The sequence below is a fragment of the Spea bombifrons genome, chromosome 11 (assembly GCF_027358695.1).
Source record: "Spea bombifrons isolate aSpeBom1 chromosome 11, aSpeBom1.2.pri, whole genome shotgun sequence".
Lineage (NCBI taxonomy): Eukaryota > Metazoa > Chordata > Amphibia > Anura > Pelobatidae > Spea > Spea bombifrons.
Genome location: NC_071097.1, coordinates 17,991,855 through 18,007,480, shown reverse-complemented (window position 1 = coordinate 18,007,480; position 15,626 = coordinate 17,991,855). Strand labels below are relative to the sequence as shown.

Here is a 15,626-nt window from a genome sequence, read left to right as displayed (position 1 = left end):
ACATTGTAATAGGCACCGTGGTAGACACAAGAACATACATCATACAACACCACATGTATGGCAGGAGAACTATATGCATATCTTGGAATTTCTTACTCTGGACTTTTTATATGTTTTACCTTCTTCAAAGAACACGCGTAAATGGTATTGCGTGACAGGGAGCCTGGAGACATTTTGAACATTGTAATACCATCTCCCTCCTTTATGTCAGCCAGATGTCTCAGGTTAGAGGGAATATGAGGCAAAATGCTCAGAGCTACCTGATCAGCACCATCTTTGGGAAAGCCGCTCCCCTTAAACCGTCAATATCGATATGAATACAGATCACGTATTTAAAAATGCTCATCACAAAATATTTCACATGCTAGCCTTGCTGCTCAATATATATTGGCTTAGTAAGGAGAATATACCGTATTGGCCCGATTATAGGCCGCACCCCCCCCACTTTAGGTCTTTAAAGTGGGGGTGTGACCTCTAATCAGGGTTTAGCGCAGGGATGCGCAATTCACATGCCCGACGCCGGGGACATGCTGGGCAGGTGTTTCTTTTCTTTATCATTTATCGCAGCGCTGCAGGGGACCTGGATCATCCTCTTTGGCAGCTGGTGGGCTTCTGCGTGATGCAGACAACCCCAGCTGCTGCCGGCCCTTCCGCCGGGGCTTCTATGACGCGATACGCGCAGATAACCTCTGCTGCTGCGGGGACTTCCGCCGGGGCTTCTTTGACTGAGCGTCAGCATAAAAGCCCCGGCGGAAGTGGCGAGAAGCAGCAGAGGTTGTCTACGCGCATCGCGTAGAGTGGCATATCAGGGGTTATAAAGCATTTCTGCAGGACAGAGTGGCATATCTTGGGAGCAGAGGGGAATATCTATAAGTAAGGTGCATTATGAATTAATGGCTATTAGCTTTCCAAATTTCTGTTTGTATATAACCTATGCTGACTAACTGCATAATAGATACCAAAAATGATAAAATATTGCTTTACCATTCCACTCGTGTATTTTTTCTCTAAAAATATATATTTTTCTTTAAAATAGCACCAAACGTTAGGGGTGCGGCCTATAATCGAGCCAATACGGTATGTTTGCACATCACTGTTTCTTAGATTCAGGTTTACAACATCTGCTTAGAACTCAATACATGAAACGCGTTATTTAAAAATTACGCCAGGGTGTCGTAGACAGCAGAATTAAATGAAAGCATTAGTATACCAGAAAGCACGATTCTTACGCTTGCGCCTCGGGATGCGTCTTCTTGTCAAGCAGAATGCAGAGGTCATTTCAACCACCAAGACAAAGTTTTAGGTTTTTTTGCTAGTGTTAGGCTGTATCATGATAATATTTAATGCAGATCCAAGGTTGGAGACCACAAAGCATGAAACGTATGAAGCTGGTTTAGATCTGCTTTTGCAAAGCTGTGCAAATCCCTTGAAACCAAACACAGGACTGCAGTGAATAACAACAGTGAATAACATCATGGACCTTAGTGCTTTAACTATGATAGAAGATTAAAAGGTTAAAGGCAACTAAGTAAGCATAAAACAAGCATACCTTTATCTTGCATGTTGCATGTTGGGGTTATCCCATTCACAACGTTGTTGGATAGGCTAACTTCATTTTCTGAAACAACAAGAAAAGCAGCATTAAAAATATTTCATCCTCAACACACATTGAAAATATTTTTCGCTGAAGTGCAAACCATTAAAGGAATGTACCGTGCAATAACAAAAAGTATATTTTAGTACCTGCTAACAATAATATGTAGCAGAATGGGGGTCTGCAGATCAGTCATCAATAATAATGAGGAAGAAAATGATACAGACGTCTCATTTGTTAATTCCAGTAGCAAAAAAAAACAAAACAAAAAAAACCCGTATTGCACAGATTTCCATGCATTCAAAGAACTAAAAATATGTATTTTATTTTAACATATGAGTATATCTCTATTTAAGGGTGAAAATGGTGACTAGTATCGTGGGTAGCCAAAAGACTATAATAATTGTGGACTATGATTGACAGTTGTAGTCCTAAAACAGCTACCTTCCTATCTGTTGGCTACCCCAAAACCTATGCATGGAAAATCATGGACCAGATGAACTCAAACAGTTACCTGAAGTGCATGCATTCACGTACATTTGTATGTATACAGTTTTTTTTGTGTTTTTGCTTACCAGAACTCATCTTGTATGTGTTAGAGTTTTTCTTGCTTTGGTTTCTGTTAACAAAAAAAAATAAAGAAAAGGTTTAACTAGTACTGTACATGATGTTGGTTTTTGTCACTATTCAGTCAGGAGCTATGTAAAACATCTAGTAGCAGAACATCCCGGGCCTCATTCCGCACACATTCCCATGTATGGTGTCCTTCACTCCTCCGGCTTTGACTCATAAAATTCTATCCCTGCTTATTCAATATCAAGGGAGATGAAGTCATACAGAAATACCCCGGTTGTTTACAGAGGAGACACAAAGCGTGGGTTAGAGAATAAAATGTAAAATTATGCACCGATATTTTCAGTTTGCTATTTAAGGGAATCTCATCTAAATTTAGCAAAACACAGTTTGCGGTATAAAATAACATTAAACATGAAGGTGGCAGCCAATCACTTGTATCAATAGAGTATCGGTAATTATGGGATTCTTTTAATAAATAAAAGCAACTGACTTATGGATCAAGATCCTGTGATTACAGGAGCATACCCTGCTATTAGGAGGTACCAGATTAGGTGATGGGGGTGGAAATAATAATTTAGAATGAGAGTGATTTTACCTTTGTTTTAGTTGTAGTATTGTTTTGTACAGCAAGCAGTCATAATATAAATGTTATATTTTAAAGTGTACTTAATTACACTGTCTAAACAATACCTTTAACCAGAGCAATATCATAGTACTTCACTAAAATACATTTTTGAAAAAGTCTTTTGCACAGCAGAGGTGTTTTGTTTTATATTAGAAAGGTATTCTTTGTACATGCAAACAGAAACTCTGATGCTGCACCCACTCAGAGCAGCCAAAGCACCGTATCTGCTCGAATATAAGAGCAAATGCTCTGAGAAATACCCCTCGTCTTATATTCAAGGTCGTTTTATAATCTGACTTCAAACAGAGGTCTGACTATAAGACTAAGATCCAGATCTGCAGGGGACCTGGATCATCCTCTCCGGCAGCCGGTGAATGTCAGCGCGATGCACGCAGACACCCTCCGCTGCTGCCCGGCACTTCCGCCGAGGATTCTATGACGGAGGGCTGGCGTGACATGACCTTCCGTTGCTCAGTCATAGAAGCCCGGAAGTGCTGGGTAGCAGCAGAGGTTGCGCAGACGTTCACCGGCTGCCCCCACCAGGGAGTCTGAAGCAGGGGGGACCAGTCTTGGGATGTACTGGTACGTCTGGTGGGGGCAGAGTGGCATATAGGGGGTATAAGGCATATCAGGGGGGCAGAGTGGCAAATGATTATGGTGTAGTGTATAACCAGAAGATCACAACGTTAACAAACACCCCATAAAACCCAATGCATTAGGATTCCCTAAACTGCACATGATACAATCACCTTCTTCTAATCTCCCAACTCTAGTGAAGGGTTACTGCGACCCAGCAATGGTGTCACACGGCGTCAATAAACAGCCCTGATGTCTTGCATTCTCTTTTGACAACTGTTCTGTCTAACCCAGTCCATGTAGTCACATATGTTTGAAAGCACTTTGCATCTGGTTTCAGAACCTAGTAACAAATTGCCAATGTGGTTTCATCGTTCCATTACCTTGCCAAATGAACTAGTGTCAGTATGATAGTACAGTAAATGCAAATTCAATGTGTATGCAAAATTAATCTTTTACCCCCCTACTGCAGAAACCAGATATTTCCTATGATGTTATTTATTCTTATTATGTTATTATGTCACTGTATTTATCTTGCAAAATTACTCAAATGTTAAGCTTGTATGGTGTACATGTTTTACTTCATTAAACTACTGCTACAGAAATAATTGTGAACATCTTGATGTCACATCAAATGCCCTATAATCTGTTCAGCTTTGTAACTGTTTGTTAAAAGGATAAATCATTTTAAAAAAAAGTTGTGTGTCATATGTTTCTTTCCTTCTCATTAAACCTGTTAAACCCGTTTCAAGCATTAAATTGGTACTATATAAGCACAAAAGCTTTATTCCATTTAATACACTAACTATGGGGGATTATTGCTTTACAGGCAAAACACTCACGAATAAAAGTTATCTGGGGGGAAACTTTAGCTTCCCGCTAATATGCACATTGTTGTAGGCGTTAAATTTCATTAATCTGTTCAAATGGCATGATGTTAAGACATAAAAAAGTCAATGCAGCGCAGGCATGCTATCCCTGAGCAATGTACTGCAGTGGAACATTGTATAGCACGTTCTGATTCCCTTTCTTTTGTGACAAAATGTAATTGGTATTTAAAAAAGTTTAAATAATTTGTTATAGGGCAGCCCACTCTGCTAACCCTAATTAGGCTCAATTATCACCTAGAGCATGACAAAACCAAGACAACACATTTTCTGTTATGTATAGCATTTTCATAATAATGTTTCTTCAACAACTGACATCACTGCCCATTCTTGGCAGATACCATATCATATTAATTTGGTACATGGCTCCCTTCCTGTATCATACCATGCTGCTCGTATTACGCCGTCACATGACCCGTCTGTACTATGAGCAACGGTGCGCGATACAGGAAGAGGCGCCACGAGCGGTAGGCCAACACCAGAGTCCAAGTGCAGCTTAACTTAAAAAAACAAAAACATTAAGAGCCCAGAAACATTTTTTAATTGAAGAAGCAAGTGCTGGGCATCTCCAGGGACTATATATAATATAATAATGTATAGCAGGCTGTTTTTCAATAATATTGAATGTAAAATAAAGCATAATAATCCGGTGTCACTATATATTTGGTCTTATAATAATTTCCATTGAGTTTACAGATAAAATTAAAATTAAGTATCAAAATAATAATATGAAAACAATGATTAAGAAAAAAGTACAGCTTTTTTGTAAATATAATCCTTCTACTAATAAAAATGAATGATTAATGGAAATACTCATAAGTAGTTATATATGCAGTTTATGATATGATTAGCAAATTCCCTATAAATGCCAAACAAAACAGTAAAACTAAAGGTCACAAAATAATTTTCCTAATTGTCACCACTCCAGTTAGTTTACTTATCCAACAAGTATGGTTGTACATGCATGTAAATTGCCAAAGGGTAAAAATTGAGCTCATTAACGATTGGGTATTAACCCTGTTTTTTCTGGAACCTAGCAATGCCCTGCCTTGTAACAAATTAAATACAGAAACCTGAAAAGAATGTAAACAAAAAGAGAAATATAAAATATGTTTGCAAGGTGGTGAATTGCGGAACTGAAATAGAATTCTCTTACCTGTCGCTATCCCTTTCCGCTATTGGTTTTTCATGCATCTTTCAATTTATTTAGAGAGAGATTAAAGAGAAAGCTTGATGTTCACAAATGACCTGGGTGTTGAGAAAAGCCTCTCAATTCCGTTGATTTAAGATCCTTGTCGATCCCCACCCTCCTCTGTGCTTAAATTAGCTGGGTTTCTTAGTGATGTCATTCAGTCACGATCAGCTATTTCTTTCAGCGGCCTGACATTCTATGACTTGGACATCAACCAGAATAAAACATATCTGAGATGTCTAGGGGCAACAAGCTGTCTAATGTAGCCGATTCACCCCTTATTTCCAACATGGAAACTGTCAGCAAGAAAGATACTGGCTACACATAACAAAGTAAACAGGGGAAAAATGCCCACTCGACAGCATCAAAGGAATATTTTCATCAGTGAGAAGGGGATCAACACACAAAGGTTATGTTTCAATGGACAGATTCCAAATAGAACGGACACTGACACCACTGATAGTATACATGTCTGTACACCAGTAATCAAGACTGGACACCTCGAATTATACTATAGTCTTGAAAGAATACTAGCATTATTAGCCATATGCAGGTAAAAAGCCACACCGTTGACATATAATGCAGAATACTTGGTTATGTGTCTAATTCGAGAAAGTCTAGAATATGAAATATTCCTAAATAGTCTTAATTGGTTGCTAAATCACGCAGTGTGGTTCTTGGCACCTTACATGTGCATTCAACAATACCAGGAATTATATTTCTAACGCTGACTTCAATTATAAAAATGTTAAATTCAGCATTGTACGATTAACAGCGCCTTTAAGCTTCTCCACATATCCTATACCCCCTGCAGTTTGTGGATATGCGGTGTTACTAATCACAAGGGCGCCTTTCTGACCCTGTAAAGTGACACAAAGCAGCAAACTTACATAAAGCATGCAAAACATGTGGCCCCTTCACCTAAACTTTGGCCCTCAGTTTCTGGTTTCACTTTGAATGAGTAATGGCTGATCGAGATCGAGTAGATATAACCTTCAAACTACACTATTACTTGTTTTTTTTAGTTTTAAGAGTTTTTTTCTTGAGATGATGCGAGTTGAAATGTTTCACTTACTGTGTCATCTACACACTATGGAAGGCCAACACAGCCCTCCTTGCAGGAGAAAATGATTCACCTTAATTCAAGCTTTGTGAATAAACCCCTTTGACGTACCCTTCATCAATATCACCTAGACTCTAGATTCACATAATCGATAGGTTCGATTTATACCATAATCACAATCTGGGTTTAAAGGACCTTCGGCTGCCATGGAATGCTTTACCGTTGATAAAGCACACGACTGCTCCATTCATGCTTACAACACACAGGTCTAACAGAATGAACACACTTCAGATCACCATTAAAAATGAAAAGAAATAACTGAAAAGAAGAAATCTAATGTTTTTCCAACACTCCATGCAGAATACAGTGGACTATGTGCCATTTGTACAAATATGAACAAACAACCTTGGGGTCCATCTGGATCACATATAATGTGTAGGGATATCTATTATTAGGATACCAGTGTAGCAATCTGTAAATGGATGCGGAAATGATACTCAATCATTCTGCGTGTATCAGACCTTTCTGCGCTAAAGGAGAATGCAGTTTTTCCGGTACAGGGCCTGTGGTGCCGCCATACTAGCCACAGCTGCAAATGGATTAAGATGGATGAAATGTTCCTCACCAACAAATGTTCATCAACCTCAACGCTCAACCTCCAGAGCATTGCTTCAGACTAAAAAGAGGTTGATAAGAAAAACTAATTTTACTCCAATAATAAAGGTATACCCATATACTGTAAAGCTCAATATGTATATAGACATACATACAGTACATGTATATATAAATTCATGGAACGTTTATGGTTGTAGATACAGTAGATCACTCTAACAGACAGTCAGTATGCATTTATAGTCTGAGAAGGTATTTAAATATCATTATTGAGGAAGAAAGAGTTCATGGTAACGTCTACAGTAGGTGGTGTCGGTTCCTTAAGAGAATTGCATGTCTTGAATTTGTAAACAAGCTTATGACAGCTCTACCCCGAGAGATAAAGACGAGCACATTCAGATGTCACAGAGCCATATGCCACGCTGCAAGTATAAATAACTCTAGCACCATAGGCAATGAGATTAGAGACCCATTAAGTCAGATCAAGTGGGATTTGTGAACAAGATGTTATTGAAATAGTTTGGATTTATGGAAGTGCCGGAATATAATGTTTTAAGGTAAACTCATACAAAATATGATACGCAGCTATTCAGATTCTTCTTTAATTCATTGTACAGTCACTGAAAGATTAGATAATATAGTATACATTAACCAACCTAGTCAAATATGTAGTTATTACTTCTGTTACAGGATATATTTCTTCTGTAATATATATTCTGCAGTGATTCCACTAATCGCTTCAGAAGGCACATATCCACAGGGCAGCGCAAAATACTCTCTAGGGCACATGGCGTGGGCCACGATAATCAATCACCCTGTATTATAAATGAAGTGTGGATGGCCAAGCTATGTAATAATTTTGAAACTTGCTGAGTTTCCAAGCGTCTTTAATTCAAGAAATGTATCCAGACACAGGCCTGAATTTAATTATGTCACTTAGCATTATAACTATATATATATATATATATATATATATATATATATATTGCTCTAAGCCAGCAAACACTCTCAGAGGGCCAGCAGTAGAAGCCAGGGCAATAGAGGGATTTGGGTCCCAAAGATACACTGTCCCTCCCAAGCAAGCATACTTGATCGGTAAGGCAACACACATGGTCCTTATATAATAAATTGAGGTTATGATCAATGCTGGGGCAGACCCATGCACTCTTTTATGGATCCAGAAATAAATGCCACAAGCTCAGTATATTAAAAATAAAAACACCTGGCAAACACAATGCATGTATAAAAAAGTATCTCATTACAATGTAGCACATTTAGATATTAGGAAAAACGCGTTGGGTGAAATAGAAAGCTTCAACTAAATAGCTAGCACACGACTATAGTGTAGCCAAAATTTATGGGAAAATAAAAAAGGGTAGAAGACGCTGCACTTGACTTTATACATTACTGTGACTTTTTCCAATAAACTCCCTCTCCTTGTGCACCCTCTTTTATTATATCTTAGCTAGTTTTTGGGGTGAGCTGGCAAAACAGCTACACTGCTTGCCAATTCTGGACTACAGAGAAGCAGCAGAGCCCGTCAGGGTGCGGGAAATGCAAATGCCATCACACCCAGACTTCGCAATCACCCAAAATGCTTAAATCTAATGCCACAAATTGTATATTCTACTAGATACAATGTAACCTCTGTTCCGGTACGCGGCAGAATGCTGCACACACGTGGATCAGAGTTGTTATATAGTATAATATATATACTATAACGCACATTTTACGGGAAATGACATGTTTGCTCAGCTGCACAATTTCAAACACTCTAATGAAGTTAAATAACCAGGGCACATAACTAAATAACTCCAGTAAAGGTGATCATAGATGTCCGGCTTTAAAGGAAAATACTATGAATACCAAGCTAAGACATTAACACAACTCTGTAATATTTGTGGTTTCTTTTAAGTAATCCCAGCAAGATTAAAACTTAACTTTGTACATATTTTGGAAACACAGAGCACGTGTATCAAGTACAGCGGCTACTAAATATACCATAATATTAAGATTCAACATTAAATATGTTTTGGTTTAAAACTGGTGCCGCAGGGAAAAAAAAAAACTATTTTCATGAGTGGAACCAATTGGTAACAGTATATTTAGATAATAAAGGATATTTTAGGGTGTAATTTTTTTATTTGATTTATTCATCATCTTATTTTTTATGCGTTTAAGTTACTTAAGCATTCCAAACTTTTGTTTCTCAAATCTAACAAATCTCTTTATAGTTTGACAAGTGGGGTACGGACACGGAAATTAAGAGAGGCTGCTTCATAATGCATACACTTGCAATCATATTGTAAACACCTTATGTTGAAGAGTTAAATATGTATGTCCTTTTAGTATTAAATATATAAAAGATGAAGTTATTGGAATAAATCAAATATGCGGTGTAGTATTGAAATTGAGAACATGTGTGAAGCAGTGATGTTACGAGCTGGATTCTGGTAGCCCATTCTTGTTCATAATCATTGTTGGAGCCTGTCTACTTGGAGGCAGTTGCCTCCTTTATGGAATAAGCTGTACATAATACTTTTATATATACTGCATTTGCCCAGTGGAATAAAATTATGTTTAATTTGTAATGAACTATTCCACTCTGCATTTTGAAAACTTTTGCCGATAAGTTAAATTTTTCGAGAAGTATGGTACATTCAACTAAAACCAAATGATGCTACCAAAAGACTGATAGGGCTATGTCTTTGTTCCCCTAGAACCGTTCATTTGTCTCAGTTTCAGACCTCTCTCTTAAAGTCTTTAAAAACAGAGAAGCCTCTGGCAGACAGATGTGCAGTCGCCCAAGATACCTGACGGAAAGCTGGAGAAAAAAAATCTAAAAAATAAATAAATCATTAATCAAAGAAATTAACTGACCTGAATTACATCACAGCAACAGACTACAGTTAACAACATGGTGGGCATGATGTCACACATTTAATGGCTCTTCTCTCCCTATTTAACTGAAAGGGATTAAACTTTTTTTTTTTAATATTATTTTCCTAGTATAACCCTTCAATATATTTTAAATAAGTTTCATAAAGGTTATATTTTATTTTATTTGCAATATGTTGTGGGCAGGAAAACTAGTATAACCAGTGGCTTGGACAAGGCAGATTATGCATAAGTGATACCTGGGTTTATGCTTACTATTACCTCACCTGCGTTAGCCGAAAAGTCATACTTCCAGCCGAAAAGTCATACTTACACCGATTTGGTTTAAGAACTACCATGTCTGTAGGGGCTCCACAAAATTGAAAGTGTTTGTTTTATTGACTTAATCTAGATTTAGTGCTCATTTAACCATTTGAAGAACACAGAAACGTGTTGTGGCCCTGAGAGAATGAACACTTGTTGACAGCAGAATAATTAGCACTGGAAAGAATCACAGGGCAATGCTTGCTCACTTGTACAGTCTAGAAAACCATCAGTATACAGTTTCAAATTACATCAGGTTTCTGTAATGGAGGACTAAAATGTCAAAGTGCATGCCAAAATGTAAACATTGTTTCTATAAAGGAACATAATTACATTATTATTAATAAATAATATTAGCTTTAATTTGTTACATTTAATTGTGACCGTTAACACATACAGTACTTAACAAATATACATTACTACATACAGACACATCGGGATATAAGAACCCTGCCCGTGAGCTCGCTATCTATGGCAGATATATAAGTTCCTGGCAGGAATTGTGTGCTTATGAGGGCCCCGCTCTTGAGTTTACAATCTAAGGGACCAGACATAAAAAGCTTGTAAAATGTAAACCGCTTTTGTGATAACTTATAAATTTCCTTTGCAGTAGCCACCCTTTCTCATTTTCTTTGGTGGGTTCAGTATGTGAATTATAAAACTCTCCATTAAACCAGCAAGAGTGCCAGCAAGTGTATCATTTCTCTAACTCTCTCTAATTACTTGTTCCTACTCGTTTTTATTCTTAGTCCGGTTTTAGGCGTTATACCCTGGAAAAATAAACTTATGCAAATGAACCAAAAACTATTCGGACAAGTTTTTTTGTTTTGTTTATGTTACATTTGTTTTTGGACAACGAAATGTCAGCATCTGCGAGAACCAGGCAGCGCTCTTTTGAAGAAGTGCTCAGAGAGAGCACTTCCCCAAAAGAGCGCAGCCTCCAGGCAAATCCTCTCCCCTGATTGGAGACTGATTCGAGGAGAAAGAGAAGCATTTCTGTACCTCTTTTCCTCCATGAATCTGTCTGCATTATTGTGGCTTCTTGGAGTCCATCCTCAAAAAGGTAGCGCCAAGCAGACAGCCTCTCATTCATCAAATCTGCCTTTTGCGGAAGTGCTCCGGAAGGTCTGTCCGGAAGGCAGTATGATAAACGCTCAGTATGCTTATCGAGAAGAATGTGCTTAGATAGGTCTATCATAATGTATAAATAATTGTTTTGTTTTTTTAAATTAAAAAAAAAAACCTTTATTCATTACTTCCAGGGTACACTGTGTAAAAAATAATCCATTGGGCTGCTTAGTACATTTAATACATGCCTCTATCCTCCATTCCTCCCCAACAAAAATGACCTCACCGACTATACACAGCTTGTGAAATTAAAAGCATGTATTATTTATGATATAGCGTCTAACTGTCAGGTCTGGCAGGTGGCATGCAGACAAGCAGCCCCCATGTTGTAGTAAAGGAGTCTGCCACATGATCCTTTATGAGTTCGGCTCACTTCCCAGATATGTTCTTGCCTCTGTTGACATTACTGAAATAGCCACAACTGGACGATTCTCGTACAGAAGTGGGAAGACAACAGAGATGCGGTCACTGGGCTTAACCCTTTAAGAAGCAGAAGAGTATGCAGCAAGACTGGCAAGCAAATTATGGTTGTTTTCTGAAGAATAAAGAAGCCAAGGCGTCTAAAACATAATGTATAGTGCTATAGAGCAGCCAAACAACATCATTTATAATATAAAATAAATCTATAACATAAAAGATGCACACTCACTGCATTTATTCGTGCATGGCTCATACTGAAGTTTGTGCATGTTCTTCTAAATCATTGAGTTCTGTTTTTTATGTCGTTTCTAACTTGGTGGATTAGAGCACCAGAAATCCTACTAATCTATAACAGCAGGAAGATTTCCATAAGACCCCCTGAATAAAAGGTGGCCATCTGCTCAGCACCTGCACCATCCTATCTTCTGGTGGTTCTGTAAGTGGGAGACAAGAGATCTGGACCTCCAAAAGCAGGTCTCCCTAACTTGGAGTTGACCACTGGCAATTTGTTGCTGGGGTGGCTTTATTAAGACTTCTTAGGTGCCTTTGTTACATATAAATGCCTGTTTACAAAGTAATTCACGTGTAAACACATTTCTGTAATTCACTCAACAAGAGTGACTGTCACCCCTAAAGAGGGACACTTGAGAGGTATGCATGTAAAGTGCAACCATGCAGTATGTGGGATGTACAAATAATTGTCTTAAAGGCTAACGAGGCCACTCTATATGGCAGTAAATTAAACATTGCCACCTCTGATGGCACATAACAGCAGTACGCACACTCCAGGGCCAGTCACGGACGATTCACTTAACAGTACAATTTTTAACTATGATACTCACTTTTTCACTCAATGCTGTGGAAACAAATCAGGTGCCCTTAGATCAAACGTTGCTCTTGAATGAAGTTTATTTTTATTACATCACGAATACCTAAAAACAATGGAAAAATAAATTATTTTGGGAACATTTTTATTTTATCAAGTTTCATCTGCTTTAATCCAGGACCATCAATAATTGGCATTTAAAAGAAGTACACTTTAGGATTGGATGGGACTGAGAAGTTAGAGAGGACAATGTAAATACAGATGATGTTTTTGATGAACAGAAGAAAAACAAACAGTTCTTCTAAGATTCAATAATAATCAACGATCACATAAAAACCTAGCCTACATTCTCAGTGACGTTTTTATGTAACAGGGCACACAAAGCGACAACTGATTTCTAAAAACAAAATAATCAAAGAAATTGTGAATATGGTCAATTTCCTTGATTACGTTCATGGAATGAATCAGGCGAGTAAAAATCTTGACGCAGAGTACGTAAAAACACCAAAAACTTCTATACATGCACGTGCTATCTGATAGCAAACTGAGAATAAGCATCTGTGTCATTTAGTAACGTAAACATAGTTCCAGCTTGGGAGGACCTGACAGCTGAACTTGGGACTCTGGCATTTAACGGTAAATTGACTGACAGCTTCCTTAAGCATCTGAACGTGACAAGAGCTTTCTGGGACTATAATTCTTCCAACTCTCAGAGATTAGCATCTGAGCCAAAAAGGAGTGTAGCTGTCAATCGAGGGCTTTCTAAGATCTTGAAACAGATTTCACTTTCAGGGCCCTGGGCCTAAACCTGACTAAGGAAGAAACTAAGCTAAAAGGAAAAGCCATTCAGATGGACTAAGGTAGAAGAAAAAGACGTTAGATGGTAGAAGGCACTGGATTTCAGATGTAGGGTACAAAATAATTGGTTGCTATAATGGAGGACTAGTAATATAATAGTTGAGAGGAGACACAGATATGCCATATACACATAATATTCACCAGGAATAAAAGTATAACCTTTGTAGAAAGGCCTTAAGTAGAAATTCTAAATCACCATAATAAAATATATCATTTAAATTGGAATATTTTGTGTCTTCGAATATTGGCCCTTTAATTGGCAGCAGACAAGTAGCACTTGATTCAGCATCTATAAAACCTTTAATGCCACTTAATCTTTGGCTTTTATCCACACTTAGGATAAATCTCTTTCCAAAATATTTGCGCACATTGCAGGATAACCTCCTCGCGTCGCTTGGGGGTTCACCCAATTTGTCTGCTTTTTCCTGATGTCAGTCAGGCTCCAGTGACAACTATACGTGAATGAGTATTCACAAGCCCCATGTGTGCCTTTACGACACAGTGCGTCGGAGCACGGCACCTTTTATTGTGCCAGCGAGGCCGGACACAGAAGGCTGAGTACTGGCCTAGGTTGGGCCTAGGGCAGCCCCAAAGGTAAATACAGCACTGAGCCTCTGTACACCTGTGAAACTTTTGAACGGTGTATATTATAATATGTATTTTTGCTGCACTATTAGAACACATTGGCCTATAATATATTCAAGAAGTACCAATCTGAAGTGCATTTGCAGACATAACAAATGCTACACATTTTGCCTTGTTTCTGTAGAAAGAAAAAAAAAAAGAGTTCTGTTTGTTTTCTGGGTGAGGCAATTTCCAGTCAAATTGGTTTTACCAAAGAAAAAGAACACATGATGTCAACAGAGAACAACCAAGTGTGGTGCTTTCATGGTTGAGAAGCTCAGGGATGACTCATAGCCAAACAAAATGGTAAACATGACATCATCATCATCTGAAGTGAATGGGGTAGGGCATTAAGGCCTGCATTGAACTTACATAATGCATTCCAGCCATCATATCCAGCTTAACGCATGTAATGACTCAGTGGTTACTTTAAATAATTGTTTTTCCCCTTGCAACCCCCTCTCTCTCTCTACACACACAGACACACACACACACATGCACACGCACACACACACACGCACACACGCATCTTCTGCAAATGTACTGAAACCACTCTTGCTGATTTGTGCCGTCAATCAGTAACTTTGAAGTTGCAGCTTCTCCTTTAGGTGAGTAAATTATTTTAACAGGTTGATTAATGCATATTACAAGGTACTTGGATCTGCATTCTTTGTGGGTAAGGCTACATGGGACACTACACTGTACCTTTAATGCTGTAGGATAGAATTCTCAGCACAACCCATTGGGGTTAATTCATTAAAACAAGAGTGATGGTTTTAACTCCCTCACTTTGCTACTGTCACGATGGGCCTCATGCTATGCATCATAAACACTGGCAAGTGTCTCCAGCAAGTTCATCTCTTTGAACTCTCTGGCTTTCAGTAGAAGACTCCGGGTCACAGGAGCCCACTTCCCCACTTCCCCATTAAAAAAAAGCACGTGTCCTGCGATGTCTGCAGGACTGCTCACCGGGGTCAGCAGGACTGTTCGCAATGTCAGTAGGATCTCCTATCCGCATCTCACAAGGGTGTCTCTGGCTAGCCGGAGCCAGAAAGTTCCCAGGTATGCCTGTATAATGCATAATAATGTGTAAGGAGACTTTAAAAATATCTCACCGACTAAACAATACATTACACTGGGCTAGACAAGCTCTTACTGCAGCAGAAGATCACTGCGCTTCTACCTCCATACCGTATAGTGAAGTCAAGAAGATGAAACACAACTATCGTACCAACTCTTAAACTTGCAACCACACATTTAATACCATAGTTCTATTTACATAACAATATACAGTGCCTTTTTATCATAATTAATCTAATTGAAAGGCTCCTCCCATGCAAACACTTGGGGGTGTAGTAGACAACCCTAGAGGACAATGTCTTAAATGCAATGTAATCCTCCTAACAAAAAATACGTTGGTTGTGATGGTAACAACATTGCTTAT

At 38.4% G+C, this 15,626-nt stretch overlaps 1 protein-coding gene across 2 annotated transcripts in view; it reads right to left on the bottom strand.

Annotated features, from left to right (window-relative positions):
• SORBS1 (sorbin and SH3 domain containing 1) overlaps positions 1-15,626 on the bottom strand; it is a 127,447-nt gene that overhangs the window by 56,822 nt on the left and 54,999 nt on the right. For both annotated transcript variants that reach the window (XM_053451284.1, XM_053451285.1), the window contains 3 exons: positions 12,717-12,806; positions 2,170-2,213; positions 1,550-1,618 (listed from right to left, as the gene is read on the bottom strand). In XM_053451284.1, coding sequence (XP_053307259.1) covers positions 1,550-1,618; positions 2,170-2,179 — 79 coding nt within the window. In that variant the 5' untranslated portion in view covers positions 2,180-2,213; positions 12,717-12,806. The remainder of the gene's footprint in view (positions 1-1,549; positions 1,619-2,169; positions 2,214-12,716; positions 12,807-15,626) is intronic.